The sequence below is a fragment of the Bombina bombina genome, chromosome 4 (assembly GCF_027579735.1).
Source record: "Bombina bombina isolate aBomBom1 chromosome 4, aBomBom1.pri, whole genome shotgun sequence".
Classification (NCBI taxonomy): domain Eukaryota; kingdom Metazoa; phylum Chordata; class Amphibia; order Anura; family Bombinatoridae; genus Bombina; species Bombina bombina.
Genome location: NC_069502.1, coordinates 569,669,120 through 569,687,843, shown reverse-complemented (window position 1 = coordinate 569,687,843; position 18,724 = coordinate 569,669,120). Strand labels below are relative to the sequence as shown.

Below are 18,724 nucleotides of genomic sequence, written 5' to 3'. Positions count from 1 at the left end.
TTGGACAGAAAGCAAAAAAATTACTGTGCAATATATTTCATTTGGTTGGATATTTAAAAGTAGACTTTCTCCTTCAGTATTTTCTTCCAAAAGACAGCACACGTACAGATATCTCAGCTAGTAGAGCGTCTACACTTTTTAAATAACTTCATTAATTGCCGGAACCTTTCTTCAATCTAAAAGGAAATAAAAAGAATTAAATGCAAAACTCTATAGAGAAAGAGCTAGAAAGACAGAGAGAAAGATAGAGACAGAGCAATAGACAAGAAGAATGAGAAACAGAACATTATAAAATTATGAGTTAAGAAATGGACAAAATCAAAATGGGACCGCACTGTTATACATTTTAATATTGCCTTACAAATTCACAACAGATGTTTATGTATTGGAAGAAAAGAACTATGTAAACAAACTAGTATATAAAATAGGTATGTCAAGATTACTTAAAGGGATATTCCAGCCAAAATTGGAAACCACATGAATATATTTTGATATTGAACAGAAGCATTTTTGTAATATACATGCATTAGCAAAAATGCTTTTAATAAAAGCTATAGCTGTTTCAAAGGTGTATTTAAGTATGCACCGTGCACCAGCATTTTAAACACAGCACTTTCTCAGAGAGCCTAAGGAGCTTGTACCATCTGGTAATGACTCAATTTGGTAATTACTGACATGATACAAGCCCCACTGAAGATGTGAGCAGCTGCAGTTTTTAAAATGTGGGGGAAGTGACAATATCTAGCTATGCTTCACATGCACGTGCAGAGAAAAATGTTAACACTAAAACAGTGCTACCTTTTACTAGAAGCATTTTTGCCAATGCATGTATAGTGCAAATATGGTTCTATTCAAATATGTAATTATTCTGTGTATTTAAATTTTGACTAGAATGTCCCTTTAAAGGGGATAAAAGGACAAAAAATAAAATGCTCTAGTGTGTTATAGCATTTTGTTATTACACTTTCACTTGGATATAGGGGTTTAACACATAGTTAAAGTCAGCTCAAGAGCAGTAATGCCCTACTGGGGCCTAACTGAACATATCAGCTGAGCTAGTGACATATGTGTTCCCACCAATGAACAGCTAGCTCCCACAAACACATTACTACTCTTAAACCTAGGTGTGCATTTTCAAGATACCAAGAAGTAAATTTGATAATAGGAGTTAAATAAATTGTTCACTCTCTCTCATTGGTTTTCAAACCTGTCCTCAGGCCTCCCTAACAGGCCACATTTTGAGGATATCTGAACTAGAGCACAGGTGAAATAATCAGCTGATTAGTAAACCTGGTTATTTTACCTGCTCTCACCCAAGGTAATCCTGAAAATCTAGCCCGTTGGGGAAGCCTGAGCACAGGTTTGAAAACAGTGCTCTATATAAATCATGACAGTTTAATTTTGACTTTCGTGCCCCTGAAAAAGGAACTTTGTTCAATGGACAATAAACAATTGAGATTTTTTTAATGTAAAATGTTTGTGTGTAATGAAAACTTTGTAATATATTGTATTTGTTTTGCTCCCTTTTTGTTGAAGAGATATCTAGATAGGTAGCGTGCACATGTCTGGAGCACTGCTATCTAGTGCTCTTGCTAATGTATCACACTGCAGAAGAACTGCTGCAATACAGTGCTGCAGACACGTGCACACTCAAACTTACCTTCCTGATTTTCAACAAAGGATAACAAGAAAACAAAAAAAATAATAGAAGTAAATTGGAAAGTTGTTTAAAATTGTAATGTTCTATCTAAATAATTGTTTGGGTTTTTATGTCCCTTTAAAGGGATACTAAACCCAAATTATTTATTTCATGATTCAGATAGAGCATGCAATTTTAAGCAACTTTCTAATTTACTCCTATTATCAATTTTTCTTCGTTCTCTTACTATCTTTATTTAAAAAGGAATGCTCTATCTGAATCATGAAAGAAAACATTTGGGTTCAGTGTCCCTTTAAGAAAGTTTTGCAATTGTAATTACACAGACATATCTATTGATAATTTTGAACACATTTAATGATTTTGGAATGAACAATAATATCAGTGAAATATCTGGTAACAAAGAAATACAGCCTAAAGAAATGTAAATGCAGTGCATACCTGATACGGATATTTATTCATCTTTGCAGACAAAGAAACAAATGTCTTTTCGTTTGGTCCCTGCTTTTGACAATCAAGAAGAATTGCACGATCTTCTTCCCTACAAAGGTAAACCTCATTTAAAGAAACTATCACGTAATACAAATAGTTTATTCAGTTTATTTGTTGACTAAAACACTTCAGCAACTAAAATGAAAACAGTACTATTTATAATACAGTATGAGAGGAAAGCAATAAAATACATGAACAGGCCAATTTAATATGATTATTAGTTCAATATTATGATGTTTAATTTGATTTATTCCTAGAAAATTATTCAGTTTTTTATTCCCTAGATTCTCAGGACATAATTTTGACATCACTTTCTTAATCACAATCCCAAAAAAGCAACAGGTTGTGAGCGCTTATATTGAAGTAAAATGAACCCGGGTTAAGATAGTTTGCAATCTGGTTGGTCTGCGGAATGTCACTTCAATTGCATTTCAACCATCAATTGCAGATTATTACACACTGTATTGGATGTTGCTATTTCCTGGCACCCTGGCAGATATATCGGAGGTGTGTGAATACTATTTAATCTTTAACTCTCCCTTTACCTATCTCTATATAGTACACACATATACATATATATTTATATCTATAGCCACACACATATACATATATATATACATATATATATATATATATATATATATATATATATATATACACACATACACACACATACATACACACATATATATATATATATATATATATATATACATACATATACACACACAGTTGTATGCAAAAGTTTAGGCACCTCTGACAATTTCCTTGATTTTCATTTATAAATAATTGGGTGTTTGGATCAGCAATTTCATTTTGATCTATCAAATAACTGAAGGACACAGTAATATTTCAGTAGTGAAATTAGGTTTTATTGGATTAAAAGAAAATGTGCAATATGCATCATAACGAAATTAGACAGGTGCATTAATTTGGGCACCCTTGTCATTTTGTTGATTTGAATACCTGTAACTACCTAACGCTGATTAATTGGAACACACAATTGGTTTGGTGAGCCTATTAAGCCTTGAACTTCATAGACAGGTGCATACAATCATGAGAAAAGGTATTTAAGGTGGCCAATTGCAAGTTGTTCTCTTTGACTCTCCGCTGAAGAGTGGCAACATGGGGCCTCAAAACAACTCTCAAATGACTTGAAAACAAAGATTGTTCAACATTATGGTTTAGGGGAAGGCTACAAAAAGCTATTGCAGAGATTTAAGTTGTGTCCACTGTGAGGAACATAGTGAGGAAATGGAAGACCACAGGCACAGCTCTTGTTAAGGCCAAAAGTGGCAGGCCAAGTAAAATATCAGAGAGGCAAAGGATGGCGAGAACGGTCAAAAACAGTCCACAGACCACCTCCAAAGACCTAAATCATCTTCTTGCTGCAGATGGTGTCACTGTAAATCTTTCAACAATTCAGCACACTTTGCCCAAGGAGAAGCTGTATGGGAGAGTGATGCAGAAGCCTTTTCTGCACACACGCCACAAACTTCAGTCGCTTCAGGTATGCAAACGCACATTTGGACAAGCCAGCTTCATTTTGGAAGAAGATGCTGTGGACTGATGAAACAAAGATTGAGTTATTTGTTCATAACAAGGGGCGTTATGCATGGCGGCAAAAGAACACAGCATTCCAAGACAAACAATTGCTACCTATAGTAAAATTTGGTGGACCTTCCATCATGCTGTGGGGCTGTGTGGCCAGTGCCGGTACTGGGAATCTTGTTAAAGTTGAGGGTCGCTTGGATTCCACTCGTTATCAGCAGATACTTGAGAATAATGTTGAGGAATCAGTCACAAAGTTGAAGTTACGCCGGGGCTGGATATTTCAACAAGACAACGACCCAAAACACTGCTCAAAATCTACTCTGGCATTTATGCAGAGTAACAAGTACAATGTTCTGGAATGGCCAACCCAGTCCCCAGACCTGAATATCATTGAAAATCTATGGGGTGATTTAAGCCGTGTTGTCCATGCTCTGCAACCATCAAACCTAACGGAACTGGAGATGTTTTGCAAGGAGGAATGGTCCAAAATACCTTCATCCAGAATCCAGACAGTCATTACAAGCTATAGGAAGCGTCTAGAGGCTCTACTAAATATTGATGCAATATTTCTGTTGGGATGCCAAAATGTATGCACCTAATTTCGTTTTGATGCATAATGCACATTTTCTGTTAATCCAATAAACCTCATTTCACTACTGAAATATTACGGTGTCCAGTTATTTGGTAGATCAAAATGAAATTGCTGATCCAAACACCCAATTATTTATAAATGAAAATCATAGAAATTGTCAGGGGTGCCTAAAATTTAAATATATATATATATATATATATATATATATATATATATATATATATATCGACGATATACTCTCATATTCCATTACCTCTACTGATAACCGTTTCAGTACTGGTTTGGCTATCTGCTATATGTGGATGGGTGTCTTCAGGTAAGTATGTTATCATTATTTAAGACACTCTCAGCTATGGTTTGGCACTTTATGTATTTATATAAAGTTCTAAATATATGTATTGATCTTATATTTGCCATGATTCAGGTTTCAGTATATTTCTTTTGCAGACTGTCAGTTTAATATCTGGGAAATGCATTTTTTTAGAAATGTATTTCTTATCTGGGGTATAGTCTTTTTTCAATTGACTGTCATTTTTAAAATTCGCGGGCAGAATTAGGCTCGCAAGGGAGCAAAATGCTAAAGTTTATTGCGTCATTCTTGGCGCAAGATTTTCATAATTTCCGGCGTCTTAGTTGACGCCGGGTCCTTTCACAAGGTTGCATTATCTAGGACGCGAGTGTGTCATTTCCGGACGATTTTGGCGCCAAAAAATATTTTCCTGTTTGTTGTGCATCATACTTGGCGACAAATATTTTCATTAATTTAGACTCCATTCCGATTTGCCTCTTGCTTTTTTCTATGTCAGAGGGCTATTCTGTTTGCATTTTTTTCCCATTCCTGAAACTGCCATATAAGGAAATTGATAATTTTGCTTTATATGTTGTTTTTTTCTCTTACATTTGCAAGATGTCTCAGTCTGATCCTGTCTAAGAATTCACTGTTGGATCCCTGCTGCCTGATAATAGTTCTACCAAAGCTAAGTGCATTTGTTGTAAACTTGTGGTGACTTGTGGTCAAAGTTCAAGCATACAGGCTCTATGAACAATCACAGTGTATATAGACAATCAGCAAAGACCCAATATAGAGAAGTTCAATTTTAGACCTGTACCCATCAATGTCGTTAAGAAACACCTTAATAAACTAAAAATGAAAAAACAGTTTGGACCTGATCAAATCCCAGCAATGCTGTTGAAGCTCAGTACGCCAGCAATTGCTAAACCCGTCACAACCCTAATTAACGAATCCTTGGTGTCTGGATACATAGCCAAACTTTGGAAAACTGCAAAAGTAGTGCCTATCCATAAAAGTGGGGAGTTAACCTTGGTTTCTAATTATCGTCCTATATCTTTGCTCCCAGTATTGTCAAAAATCTTAGAAAAATGCATCCATACGCAACTATGTGAGTATTACCAACAATCTAACTATCTGACCCCTGATCAATCAGGTTTTCGCCCGAATCACTCCACTACAACTGCCCTCCTAAAAGTTTGCAACAACATCCAAACAACAAATTAGTATTGTACTTAGTCCTACAATACTCAGATCAGTTCTATATAAACAAGCTTATTCATTATCCTACTACAGGATTACCATTTTATCTGCATGATCATATCAGGACAGATATCCAACAACAAATCTAATATCTGTCAAAACTCTATACAGGCTCTTCCACATACCCACTGATTAGGGGTACAGACATATATGTTTTTTAATGTGTACTTATAGTTGACTCTCCTTGAGCTAATAAAATATTATTAAAAAATTAAGCATGTTGTAATATTTTAAATATATTTGAAACATATTTGAAACAGATTGTAAAAATCCTGTCATTTACTTTCAAAATATAAGGGTATAAGCATCCAGTTGCGCCTTACACTCCTAAACCCACATCCCTCCTGTACACCAAAACTAGATATTTTGGGGAAAATATCCTAGGAGCCAGGGCTTACCCTAATAAGGCAGCGCAAAAAAGTTTTAAAATTCACCTACCAAGACAGAAACAAATCCTGCCTCAGCCCTACAGTAAAGGAAAAGATTGTACAGCAAATGCGGATGCCTATCATGGATTACGGGGACGTAGTTTATGCACCTGCACCGCAAACTCACTTTAATAAACTTAATACATTGTATAACTCATTCTGCCGCTTTGTGCTACAATGTAACTACAGGACCCACCATTGTGACATGCTAAAATAACTAAACTGGCTGTCGCTGGAATCCAGACGCTCCCTCCATCTTTCCTGCCTTGTGTTTAAGAGCCTTTCTGGGAAGCTCCCACCCTACCTGAGCAGAATGCTCTCCCCGGCTATTCCCACCTCCGATCCAATACCAGCACATTATTTAGCTTGCCTCAATACAAAAAGAAAGCAGCGCGATCCTCCTTTTCCTACAGAGCACCACAATTATGGAATGACCTCCCGCACACTTTCAAACCTTCCCCAAGCCTAATATCGTTTAAGAGATCCCTCTCTAGATATCTCAAAACGGAATGCACCTGTCATGGTTGATTAAATATTTCCTACCTGTTCTATGTTAAATTTTTTGCATACATTGTGTATTATTATTGTTTTTGTATTTTATTGTACCCTATTGTATCAATGCAATGTCTTGTGGACCCAGGACATACTTGAAAACGAGAGAAATCTCAATGTATCCTTCCTGGAAAAATATTTTATAAATAAATTTTACCTCCAGCTGTGGTTTGTAATAGTTGTCATGATAACCTTTAACATGCAGAAAATGTATCCATCAGTAGTAGTTCATTACCTGTTGCAGTTCCCTCAACATCTAATGCACAAGATATACCTGTAAATTTAAAATAATTTATTTCTGATTCTATTCAGAAGGCTTTGTCTGCCATTCCGCCTTCTAATAAACGTAAAAGGTCTTTTAAAACTTCTCATAAGGTTGATGAAATTTCAAATGACCAGCAACATACTGAATTATCCTTCTCTGATGAGGATCTATCTGATTCAGAAGATCCTTCCTCAGATATTGACACTGATAAATCCTCTTATTTATTTAAATTGGAGTATATTCGTTCTTTGTTAAAAGAAGTGTTGATTACATTGGATATGGAGGAAACTAGTCCTCTTGATATTAAAACTAGTAAACATTTAAATTCTGTTTATAAACCTCCTGTGGTTATTCCAGAGGTTTTTCCAGTTCCTGATGCGATTTCTGGTATGATTTCTAAGGAATGGAATAAGCCTGGTACTTCTTTTATTCCTTCTTCAAGGTTTAAAAAAATTGTATCCTTTGCCAGAAGTTAGATTGGAGTTTTGGGAAAAGATCCCCAAAGTTGATGGGGCTCTCTCTACTCTTGCTAAACGTACTACTATTCCTACGGAAGATAGTACACTTCTATTAAAGATCCTTTAGATAGGAAACTTGAATCTTATCTAAGGAAAGCCTATTTATATTCAGGTCATCTCTTCTTAGGCCTGCAATTTCTTTGGCTGATGTTGCAGCTGCTTCAACTTTATGGTTGGATACTTTAGCGCAACGAGTATCGGATCATGATTTGTCTAGCATTGTTAAGTTGATTCAACATGCTAATATAAATTTCATTTGTGATGCCATTTTTATATTATCAATATTGATGTTAAATCTATGTCTTTAGCTAGAAGAGCTTTGTGGCTCAAATCTTGGAATGCTGACATGACTTCTAAGTCCAGATTGCTATCTCTTTCTTTCCAAGGTAATAAATTATTTGGTTCTCAGTTGGATTCAATCATTTCAACTGTTACTGGAGGGAAGGGAGTTTTTTTGCCTCAGGATAAAAAATCTAAGGGTAAATCTAAACCTTTTAACTGTTTTCGTTCCTTTCAACAAAATAAGGAACAGAAACCTAATCCTTCCCCCAAGGAATCTGCTTCCAATTGGAAGCCTTCTTCAAATTGGAATAAATCCAAGCCATTCAAGAGATCAAAACCAGCCCCCAAGTCTGAATGAAGGTGCGGCCCTTATTCCAGCTCAGCTGGTAGGGGGCAGATTAAAATTTTTCAAAGATGTTTGGATCAATTTGGTCCAAAATCATTGGATTTAGAGTATTGTCTCTCAGGGGTACAGAATAGAATTCAGAGTAAGACCGCCTGTGAGAAGATTTTTTTTCTCTCACGCATTCCGGTAAACCCAGTAAAGGCTCAGGCTTTTCTGAAGTGTGTTTCAGACCTGGAGTTGTCAGGGGTAATCATGCCAGTTCCGTTTCAGGAACAGGATCTGGGGTTTTATTAAAATCTATTTATTGTACCAAAGAAAGAAAATTCATTCAGACCAGTTTTGGATCTAAAGATTTTGAATCGATATGTAAGAGTACCAACTTTCAAAATGTTGACTATAAGGACTATTCTGCCTTTTGTTCAGCAAGGCCATTATCTGTCCACAATAGACTTACAGGATGCATATTCCGATTCATCCAGATCACTATCAGTTCCTGAGATTCTCTTTTCTAGACAAGCATTACCAATTTGTTGCTCTTCCTTTTGGCCTAGCGACAGCTCCAAGAATCTTTTAAAAGGTTCTAGGTGCCCTACTCTCTGTAATCAGAGAGCGGGGAATTGCGGTATTTCCTTATTTGGACGATATCTTGGTACTCGCGCAGTCTTTACGTTCTGCAGAATCTCACACGAATCAACTAGCGTTGTTTCTTCGAAGACATGGATGGAGGATCAATTTACCAAAAAGTTTTTTGATTCCTCAGACAAGGGTAACCTTTTTAGGTTTCCAGATAGAGACAAAGTCATGGACACTGAATCTAACAGACAAGAGACGTTTGAAATTGGTTGCAGTCTGTTGGAACCTTCAGTCTCAGTCATTCCCTTCAGTAGCTATGTGCATGGAAGTTTTAGGTCTCATGACTGCAGCATCGGACCCGATCCCCTTTGCTCGTTTTCATATGAGACCTCTCCAGTTTTGTATGCTGAACCAATGGTGCAGGGATAATACAAGGATATCATCACAATTAATATCCTTAAATCCCAATGGTCGACTTTCTCTGACTTGGTGGTTAGATCACCATTGTATAATTCTAGGGGCCTCTTTCGTTCGTCCAACCTGTACTGTGATCACAACAGATGCGAGTCTTTCAGGTTGGGGAGCTGTTTGGGGATCTCTGACAGCACAAGGGGTTTGGAAATCTCAAGAGGCGAGATTACCAATCAATATTTTGGAACTCCGAGCGATTCTCAGGGCTCTTCAATTTTGGCCTTTGTTGAAGAGAGAACCGTTCATTTGTTTTCAGACAGACAATGTCACAACTGTGGCATATGTCAATCATTAGGGTGGGACTCACAGTCCTCAAGCTATGAAAGAAGTATCTCGGATACTTGTTTGGGCGGAATCCAGCTCCTGTCTAATTTCTGCGGTTCATATCCCAGGTAGACACAATTGGGAAGCGGATTACCTCAGTCAGACTTTACATCCGGGAGAATGGTCTCTCCACCCAGATGTGTGGGCTTCTCAGGCGGAAGCAGTGGATGCATTGACACTTCTTTGGTGTTATCAACCTGCTTATATTTTCCCGCCTCTAGTTCTTCTTCCCAGAGTGATCTCCAAGATCATCATGGAGTAATCGTTTGTGCTGCCGGTAGCTCCAGCATGGCCTCACAGGTTTTGGTATGCGGATCTTGTTCAGATGTCCAGTTGCCAACCTTGGCCACTTCCACTAAGGTCAGATCTTCTATCTCAAGGTCAGTTTTTCCATCAGGATTTGAAATCATTCAATTTGAAGGTATGGAGATTGAACGCTTAGTGCTTAGTCATAGAAGTTTCTCTGATTCAGTGATTAATACTATGCTGCAGGCTCGTAAATATGTTTCTAGAAAGATTTGTCGAGTTTGGAAGACTTACATTTCATGGTGTTCTTCTCATAAATTCTCTTGGCATTCTTTTAGAATTCTTCAGGATGGTTTGGATAAAGGTTTGTCTGCAAGTTCCTTAAAAGGACAAATCTCTGCTCTGTTTTATTTCATAGAAAGATTGCTAAACTTCCTGATATTAATTGTTTTGTGCAGGCTTTGGTTCGTATCAAGCCTGTCATTAAATCAATCTATCCTCCTTGGAGTCTTAATTTAGTTTTTCTTTGGACATTAAACTACTTTCTTGGAAAGCGTGTTTTTTTCTGGCCATCTCTTCTGCTAGAAGAGTTTCTGAATTATCCGCTCTCTCTTGTGAATCTCCTTTTCCAATTTTTCATCAGGATAAGGCGGTTTTGCGGACTTCATTTAAATTCTTACCTAAGGTTGTGAATTCTAACAACATTAATAGAGAAATTGTTGTCCCTTCCTTGTGTCCTAATCCTAAGAATTCTTTGGAGAGATCCTTACATTCTTTGGATGTGGCAAGAGCTTTGAAATATTATGTTGAAGCTACTAAAGATTTCAGGAAGACTTCTAGTCTATTTGTGATATTTTTTGGTTGTAGGAAAGGTCAGAAGGCTTCTGCTGTTTCCTTGGCTTCATGGTTAAAGTTTTTGATTCATCTAGCTTATATGGAGTTGGGTCAAGCCCTGCCTCAGAGAATTACAGCTCATTCTACTAGATCAGTCTCTACTTCGTGGGCTTTTAAGAAAGAAGCTTCAGTTGATCAGATTTGCAAAGCAGCAACTTGGTCTTCTTTGCATACATTTACTCAATTCTACCATTTTAATGTATTTGCCTCTTCGGAAGCAATTTTTGGTAGAAAAGTTTTTCAGGCAGCTGGTGAGAAATATGGACTCATTCCTACTTGATTCACAGGCACTACTGAAAACAATCAAAGAACTACCACCCCTTGAAGATGACTTACTTGTCACACTTGATGTGACAAGCCTTTACACTGCAATTCCCCACCAGGAGGGACTACAAGCAGTACACAGGAAGCTTGGCAGGAATCCATATATAGGACCCAATATGGAGATTCTAATTAACCTCCTGGAATTCTGCCTCACTATGAACTACTTCCGTTTTGAACACCACTTTTACCTACAGAGGACGGGGACAGCGATGGGGTCCAATGTGGCCCCATCTTACGCCAACTTGTATATGGCGGAATTTCAAACCAATGACAAAGAATTATTCAAAGATGCACGTATACTATTCTACAAACGTTACATTGATGATTTGGTGTTGATCTTGAGAGGCAACAGAGCAACATTGGACATATGGTTTCAGAACCTGAATAATGCCAACCCAGCACTCAAGTTCAAAATGGAGACAGATGATAAAATGATTCACCTTTTGGACCTCCAGCTGTATAAGGATGGAAGCCTTCTGAAAAGAACACTATATAGAAAGGAGACTGATAGGAACTCCCTGCTCTCATTTATCAGTGGCCACCCACCATCGCTCAAGAGATCCCTGCCTAAGTCCCAATTCAAAAGGGTCCAAAGTAACAACTCAGATGAGGAGAGAGCCCAACAGCAGATGGAAGAAATGTATAAAAGATTCCAGTACAGAGGGTACCCCTCGAGGATCCTTGATCAATAGCTGATGGAGTTGGACACCCCCAAAACTCACGGACAACAGGAACAACTCACTTTTGTGACAACGTACACAAGCGATAAATCATGCCTTAGAGATTCTTTTAACAAGCACTGGGACATCGTGAAGAGTGATCCAGCGTTGCCTTTCAAGAATCTGGTACCACCACGCATGGGCTATCGAAGAGCAACATCACTAAGGGACATGCTGGTAAAGACGGACCCCCATCCTTGCTATCAGAAGAAGTCCTCGTTGGAAAAAACGAAACCAGGTTGTTTCAGATGCCTTGGTTGCACGACCTGCAGCGCCTTACAGACAAGACCTTACTTCACTCATCCTACCAAGAAGATGAAATATAAACATAGATATCGCCTGACGTGCACAACCACATACATTGTATACCTACTCCACTGTACCTGTGGCCTGTTTTACGTCGGGAAAACGACTGATGATTTGAGGACACGATTGGCCAACCACAGATCATCTATACGTATGGCCATTCGAAAGGGAATATCAGACCAACCAGTGGCAAGACACTTTGTCCAAAAAGGACATACAGTGATTGATTTAAAATACACTATCGTCGACCACGTACCACCTTTATCTAGAGATGGGGACAGATGGAAAATTCTTCTGCAAAGAGAAGCTAGGTGGACCTTAATGTTCATCCAGACTGACATTGTTTTTTGTAAAGTTACACGGCAACTATATCTTGATTATCTTTTAGTTCAATGACCCTCCTTATACATGTATTTACACTTAGTATCTGTTTGTCTTTGGTCTCTGCTTATCCTTTTTTATTTACTCTTTCACTTTTTCTTTTTTGAGTTTTCTCTTGGTTCTCGTGTTAGTTATTGTTACTAAGACAGATACTTAGGAGCTTTGGCAACAATAGGCTGTATTGGCACACTTTAGGCGCTCATTCATGCTGCAGTACCTTTGATCGGCCATATCAAGTCTTACCCAGTAATGGGGGGGCGTTGTTGCTAGTTTTTGTTGCTATGGCAACCACCCACAGGCTGTAAACAGATTAAAGCTCATTTGGCTTATCAGGGACTGATATCACAGTTTCACAAAAAAACATAATTTATGCTTACCTGATAAATTTATTTCTCTTGTAGTGTATCCAGTCCACGGATCATCCATTACTTGTGGGATATTCTCCTTCCCAACAGGAAGTTGCAAGAGGATCACCCACAGCAGAGCTGCTATATAGCTCCTCCCCTAACTGCCATATCCAGTCATTCGACCGAAACAAGCCAAGAAAGGAGAAACCATAGGGTGCAGTGGTGACTGAAGTTTAATTAAAATTTAGACCTGCCTTAAAAGGACAGGGTGGGCCGTGGACTGGATACACTACAAGAGAAATAAATTTATCAGGTAAGCATAAATTATGTTTTCTCTTGTTAAGTGTATCCAGTCCACGGATCATCCATTACTTGTGGGATACCAATACCAAAGCTTAAGTACACGGATGATGGGAGGGACAAGGCAGGAACTTAAACGGAAGGAACCACTGCCTGTAGAACCTTTCTCCCAAAAACAGCCTCCGAAGAAGCAAAAGTATCAAATTTGTAAAATTTTGAAAAGGTATGAAGCGAAGACCAAGTCGCAGCCTTGCAAATCTGTTCAACAGAGGCCTCATTTTTAAAGGCCCAGGTAGAAGCCACAGCTCTAGTAGAATGAGCTGTAATTCTTTCAGGGGGCTGCTGTCCAGCAGTCTCATATGCTAAACGGATAATAATACTCCGAAGCCAAAAAGAAAGAGGTTGCCGAGGCCTTTTGACCTCTCCTCTGTCCAGAGTAAATAACAAACAGGTGAGATGTTTGGCGAAAATCTTTAGTAGCCTGCAAGTAAAACTTCAATGCACGGACTACGTCTAGATTATGCAAAAGACGTTCCTTCTTTGAAGAAGGATTAGGGCATAATGATGGAACAACAATCTCTTGATTGATATTCTTGTTAGAAACCACCTTAGGTAAAAACCCAGGTTTTGTACGCAGAACTACTTTATCTGAATGAAAGATCAGATAAGGAGAATCACAATGTAAGGCAGATAACTCCGAGACTCTTCGAGCCGAGGAAATAGCCATCAGAAAAAGAACTTTCCATGATAGAAGTTTGATATCAATAGAATGAAGGGGTTCAAACGGAACCCCTTGAAGAACTTTAAGAACCAAGTTTAAGCTCCATGGGGGAGCAACAGGTTTAAACACAGGCTTAATTCTAACTAAAGCCTGACAAAATGCCTGAACGTCTGGAACTTCTGCCAGACGCTTGTGTAAAAGAATAGACAGAGCAGAAATCTGTCCCTTTAAAGAACTAGCTGATAGTCCTTTGTCCAAACCCTCTTGGAGGAAGGACAATATCCTAGGAATCCTAAACCTACTCCATGAGTAATTCTTGGATTCACACCAATGAAGATATTTACGCCAAATCTTGTGGTAAATTTTCCTGGTGACAGGCTTTCGTGCCTGTATTAAGGTATCAATTACTGACTCAGAGAAGCCACGCTTTGATAGGATCAAGCGTTCAATCTCCATGCAGTCAGTCTCAGAGAAAGTAGATTCAGATGATTGAAAGGACCTTGTATTAGAAGGTCTTGTCTCAGAGGCAGAGTCCATGGTGGAAAGGATGACATGTCCACTAGGTCTGCATACCAGGTCCTGCGTGGCCACGCAGGCGCTATCAATATCACCGATGCTCTCTCCTGTTTGATTTTGGCAATCAGACGAGGGTGCAGAGGAAACGGTGGAAACACATAGGCCAGGTTGAAGAACCAAGGCGCTGCTAGAGCATCTATCAGTGCCGCTTCTGGGTCCCTGGACCTGTATCCGTAACAAGGAAGCTTGGTGTTCTGGCGAGACGCCATGAGATCCAGTTCTGGTTTGCCCCAACGGAGAACCAATTGAGCAAACACCTCCGGATGGAGTTCCCACTTCCCCGGATGAAAAGTCTGACGACTTAGAAAATCCGCCTCCCAGTTCTCTACCCCTGGGATATGGATCGCTGATAGGTGGCAAGAGTGAGTCTCTGCCCAGTGAATTATCTTGGAGACTTCTGACATCGCTAGGGAACTCCTGGTTCCCCCTTGATGGATGATGTAAGCCACAGTCGTGATGTTGTCCGACTGAAATCTGATGAACCTCAGTGTTGCTAACGGAGGCCAAGCTAGAAGAGCATTGAATATTGCTCTTAACTCCAGAATATTTATTGGGAGGAGTTTCTCCTCCTGAGTCCAAGAACCCTGAGCCTTCAGGGAGTTCCAGACTGCACCCCAACCTAGAAGGCTGGCGTCTGTTGTTACAATGGTCCAATCTGGCCTGCGAAAGGTCATACCTTTGGACAGATGGACCCGAGATAACCACCAGAGAAGAGAATCTCTGGTTTCCTGATCCAGATTTAGTAGAGGGGACAAATCTGTGTAATCCCCATTCCACTGACTGAGCATGCATAATTGCAGCAGTCTGAGATGCAGGCGCGCAAATGGCACTATGTCCATCGCCGCTACCATTAAGCCGATTACTTCCATGCACTTAGCCACCGTGGGGCGCGGAATGGAGTGAAGAACACGGCAAGCATTTAGAAGTTTTGATAACCTGGACTCCGTCAGGTAAATTTTCATTTCTATAGAATCTATCAGAGTCCCTAGGAAGGAAACCCTTGTGAGAGGAGATAAACTCTTTTCTTTGTTCACTTTCCACCCATGCGACCTCAGAAGTGCCAGAACTATCTCTGTATGAGACTTGGCAATTTGAAAGCTTGATGCCTGTATCAGGATGTCGTCTAGGTAAGGAGCCACCTAGAAAATTGGTCTGAAGGTTCCCTCTTTTTTGGGAACCACAAACAGATTTGAATAAAACCCCTGTCCTTGTTCCGTCCGCGGAACTGGATGGATCACTCCCATTACAAGGAGGTCTTGCACGCAGCTTAGGAATGCCTCTTTCTTTATCTGGTTTGCAGATAATCTTGAAAGGTGAAATCTCCCTTGTGGGGGAGAAGCTTTGAAGTCCAGAAGATATCCCTGAGATATGATCTCCAACGCCCAGGGATCCTGAACATCTCTTGCCCACGCCTGGGCGAAGAGAGAAAGTCTGCCCCCTACTAGATCAGTTGTCGGATAGGGGGCCGCTGCTTCATGCTGTCTTGGAGGCAGCAGCAGGCTTTCTGGCCTGCTTGCCCTTGTTCCAGGACTGGGTAGGTTTCCAGGCCTGCTTAGATTGAGGAAAAGTTCCCTCTTGTTTTGAAGAAGAGGGAGCTGATCCTGCACCTGCCTTGAAATTTCGAAAGGCATGAAAATTAGACTGTTTGGCCCTTGATTTGGCCCTGTCCTGAGGAAGGGTATGACCCTTACCTCCAGTAATGTCAACAATAATTTCTTTCAAACCAGGCCCGAATAAGGTCTGCCCCTTGAAAGGAATGTTAAGTAATTTAGACTTTGAAGTCACATCAGCTGACCAGGATTTAAGCCATAGCGCCCTACGCGCCTGGATGGCGAATCCGGAATTCTTAGCAGTTAGTTTAGTCAAATGAACAATGGCATCAGAAACAAATGAGTTAGCTAGCTTAAGTGTTCTAAGCTTGTCAATAATTTCAGTCAATGGAGCAGTATGGATGGCCTCTTCCAGGGCCTCAAACCAGAACGCCGCCGCAGCAGTGACAGGCGCAATGCATGCAAGGGGCTGTAAAATAAAACCTTGTTGAATAAACATTTTCTTAAGGTAACCCTCTAATTTTTTATCCATTGGATCTGAAAAAGCACAACTGTCCTCAACCGGGATAGTGGTACGCTTTGCTAAAGTAGAAACTGCTCCCTCCACCTTAGGGACTGTCTGCCATAAGTCCCGTGTAGTGGCATCTATTGGAAACATTTTTCTAAATATAGGAGGTGGGGAAAAGGGCACACCGGGTCTATCTCACTCCTTACTAATAATTTCTGTAAGCCTTTTAGGTATTGGAAAAACATCAGTACTCACCGGCACTGCATAGTATTTATCCAGCCTACACAATTTCTCTGGCACTGCAAATGTGTCACAGTCATTCAGAGCAGCTAATACCTCCCCAAGTAACACACGGAGGTTCTCAAGCTTAAATTTAAAATTAGAAATCTCTGAATCAGGTCTCCCCGATTCAGAGACGTCACCCACAGACTGAAGCTCTCCGTCCTCAGGTTCTGCATATTGTGACGCAGTATAAGACATGTAACTGTGTTGGTTATGCAAAAACGGGGAATGGGTAATAAAGGGAATATCTATCTTTTTAAGTAAGAAAATTTTTGGTGTAAGACTGTCCCTTTAATACAAAAAACAGATTAACAAAACAAAAAATATGTTTTTTAAACAGTCATAACAACTGCCACAGTTCCTACTTTTGAAGCCTTTTGAGCCATCAGAGATGTCCTATAGCATGCAGGGGACTGCTGAGGGAAGCTGAATGTCACAGTTTGTAATTTTAACTGCACCAACTGTAACTTTTATACTATAACAGTGAAAAGCCTCAGGAAAACTGTTTCTAGCAAAAATAAAGCCAGCCATGTGGAAAAAACTAGGCCCCAATAAGTTTTATCACCAAAGCATATATAAAAACGATTAAACATGCCAGCAAACGTTTTATATTACACTTTTATAAGAGTATGTATCTCTGTTAATAAGCCTGATACCAGTCGCTATTAAATCACTGCATTTAGGCTTAACTTACATTAATCCGGTATCAGCAGCATTTTTCTAGCAAGTTCCATCCCTAGAAATATGTTTACTGCACATACCTTATTGCAGGAAAACCTGTACGCCATTCCCTCTCTGAAGTTACCTCACTCCTCAGAATATGTGAGAACGGCAATGGATCTTAGTTACTTCTGCTAAGATCATAGAAATCACAGGCAGATTCTTCTTCTAATGCTGCCTTTGATAAAACAGTACACTCCGGTACCATTTAAAAATAACAAACTTTTGATTGAAGTTAAGAAACTAACTATAATACACCACTCTCCTCTTACTACGTCCATCTTTGTTGAGAGTTGCAAGAGAATGACTGGGTATGGCAGTTAGGGGAGGAGCTATATAGCAGCTCTGCTGTGGGTGATCCTCTTGCAACTTCCTGTTGGGAAGGAGAATATCCCACAAGTAATGGATGATCCGTGGACTGGATACACTTAACAAGAGAAAGTTATTTTCGGCTCCTCTAACCTATTATGAGCAATGTTATGTATTCATTTTTGCTATGTGATTATTTTATTAAGATAGGGCACTTAGTGTTCACTTTTAGTTAATATGTTTGTATGATTAGGTAGTCACATACACTGGGAGGGCAGTGTGGGTCTACACCTGTTGATTGCTGATTGTGGGAGTGGCATCACAGGTGTTGACCTGGAACTGTATCACTTAGGTTAGTTTAAAAGGCATGGTGGTAAGTAGGTTGTGTATTGTTATTTTGTATTGTCTGACGAAGGGGGTAACATCCCGAAATGTTACAATAAAAGGTAACTTTGGAAATCCTGGCGAGTGCATCCCTATTCTTTACTACTATCAATACCATGGAAGCACCCTGGGTGGATGAAATGTTAACCGTGAGTGCTGGCCTGTCTGCTGTCATTATATATATATATATATATATATATATATATATATATATATATATATATATATATATATATATATATATATACATATATACACATATATATATATATATATATATATATACACACACACACACACACCTACATATCTACATCTCTACATATATAAAAAAAAAAAAAGAAAGAGAATAAATTGCAGTCCAGCGGGACGACAAGATTTTATGAGACAACTTGGGCACAGCAAGTTTGATTTTTAATCAATATTTACTGAAATTTAAAATTAGAATTTTTGGATTATATAAGAAGCCAGCACACAAGTAAATGGTTACTTCTGTAGAGATATGTGGGCGGTGAGACAGTGGGCAGGTCATGCAGCATGTAGGAGCTGTG

General features: G+C 39.2%; 1 protein-coding gene across 2 annotated transcripts in view; it reads right to left on the bottom strand.

Moving 5' to 3' along the window:
• Positions 1-18,724, bottom strand: part of CASP8AP2 (caspase 8 associated protein 2) — a 104,157-nt gene that overhangs the window by 169 nt on the left and 85,264 nt on the right. For both annotated transcript variants that reach the window (XM_053710547.1, XM_053710548.1), the window contains exons 9-10: positions 2,099-2,198; positions 1-176 (exon numbers count right to left, since the gene is read on the bottom strand). The exon at positions 1-176 is cut by the window's left edge and continues 169 nt beyond it. In XM_053710547.1, the coding sequence (XP_053566522.1) occupies positions 114-176; positions 2,099-2,198 (163 nt within the window). In that variant the 3' untranslated portion in view covers positions 1-113. The remainder of the gene's footprint in view (positions 177-2,098; positions 2,199-18,724) is intronic.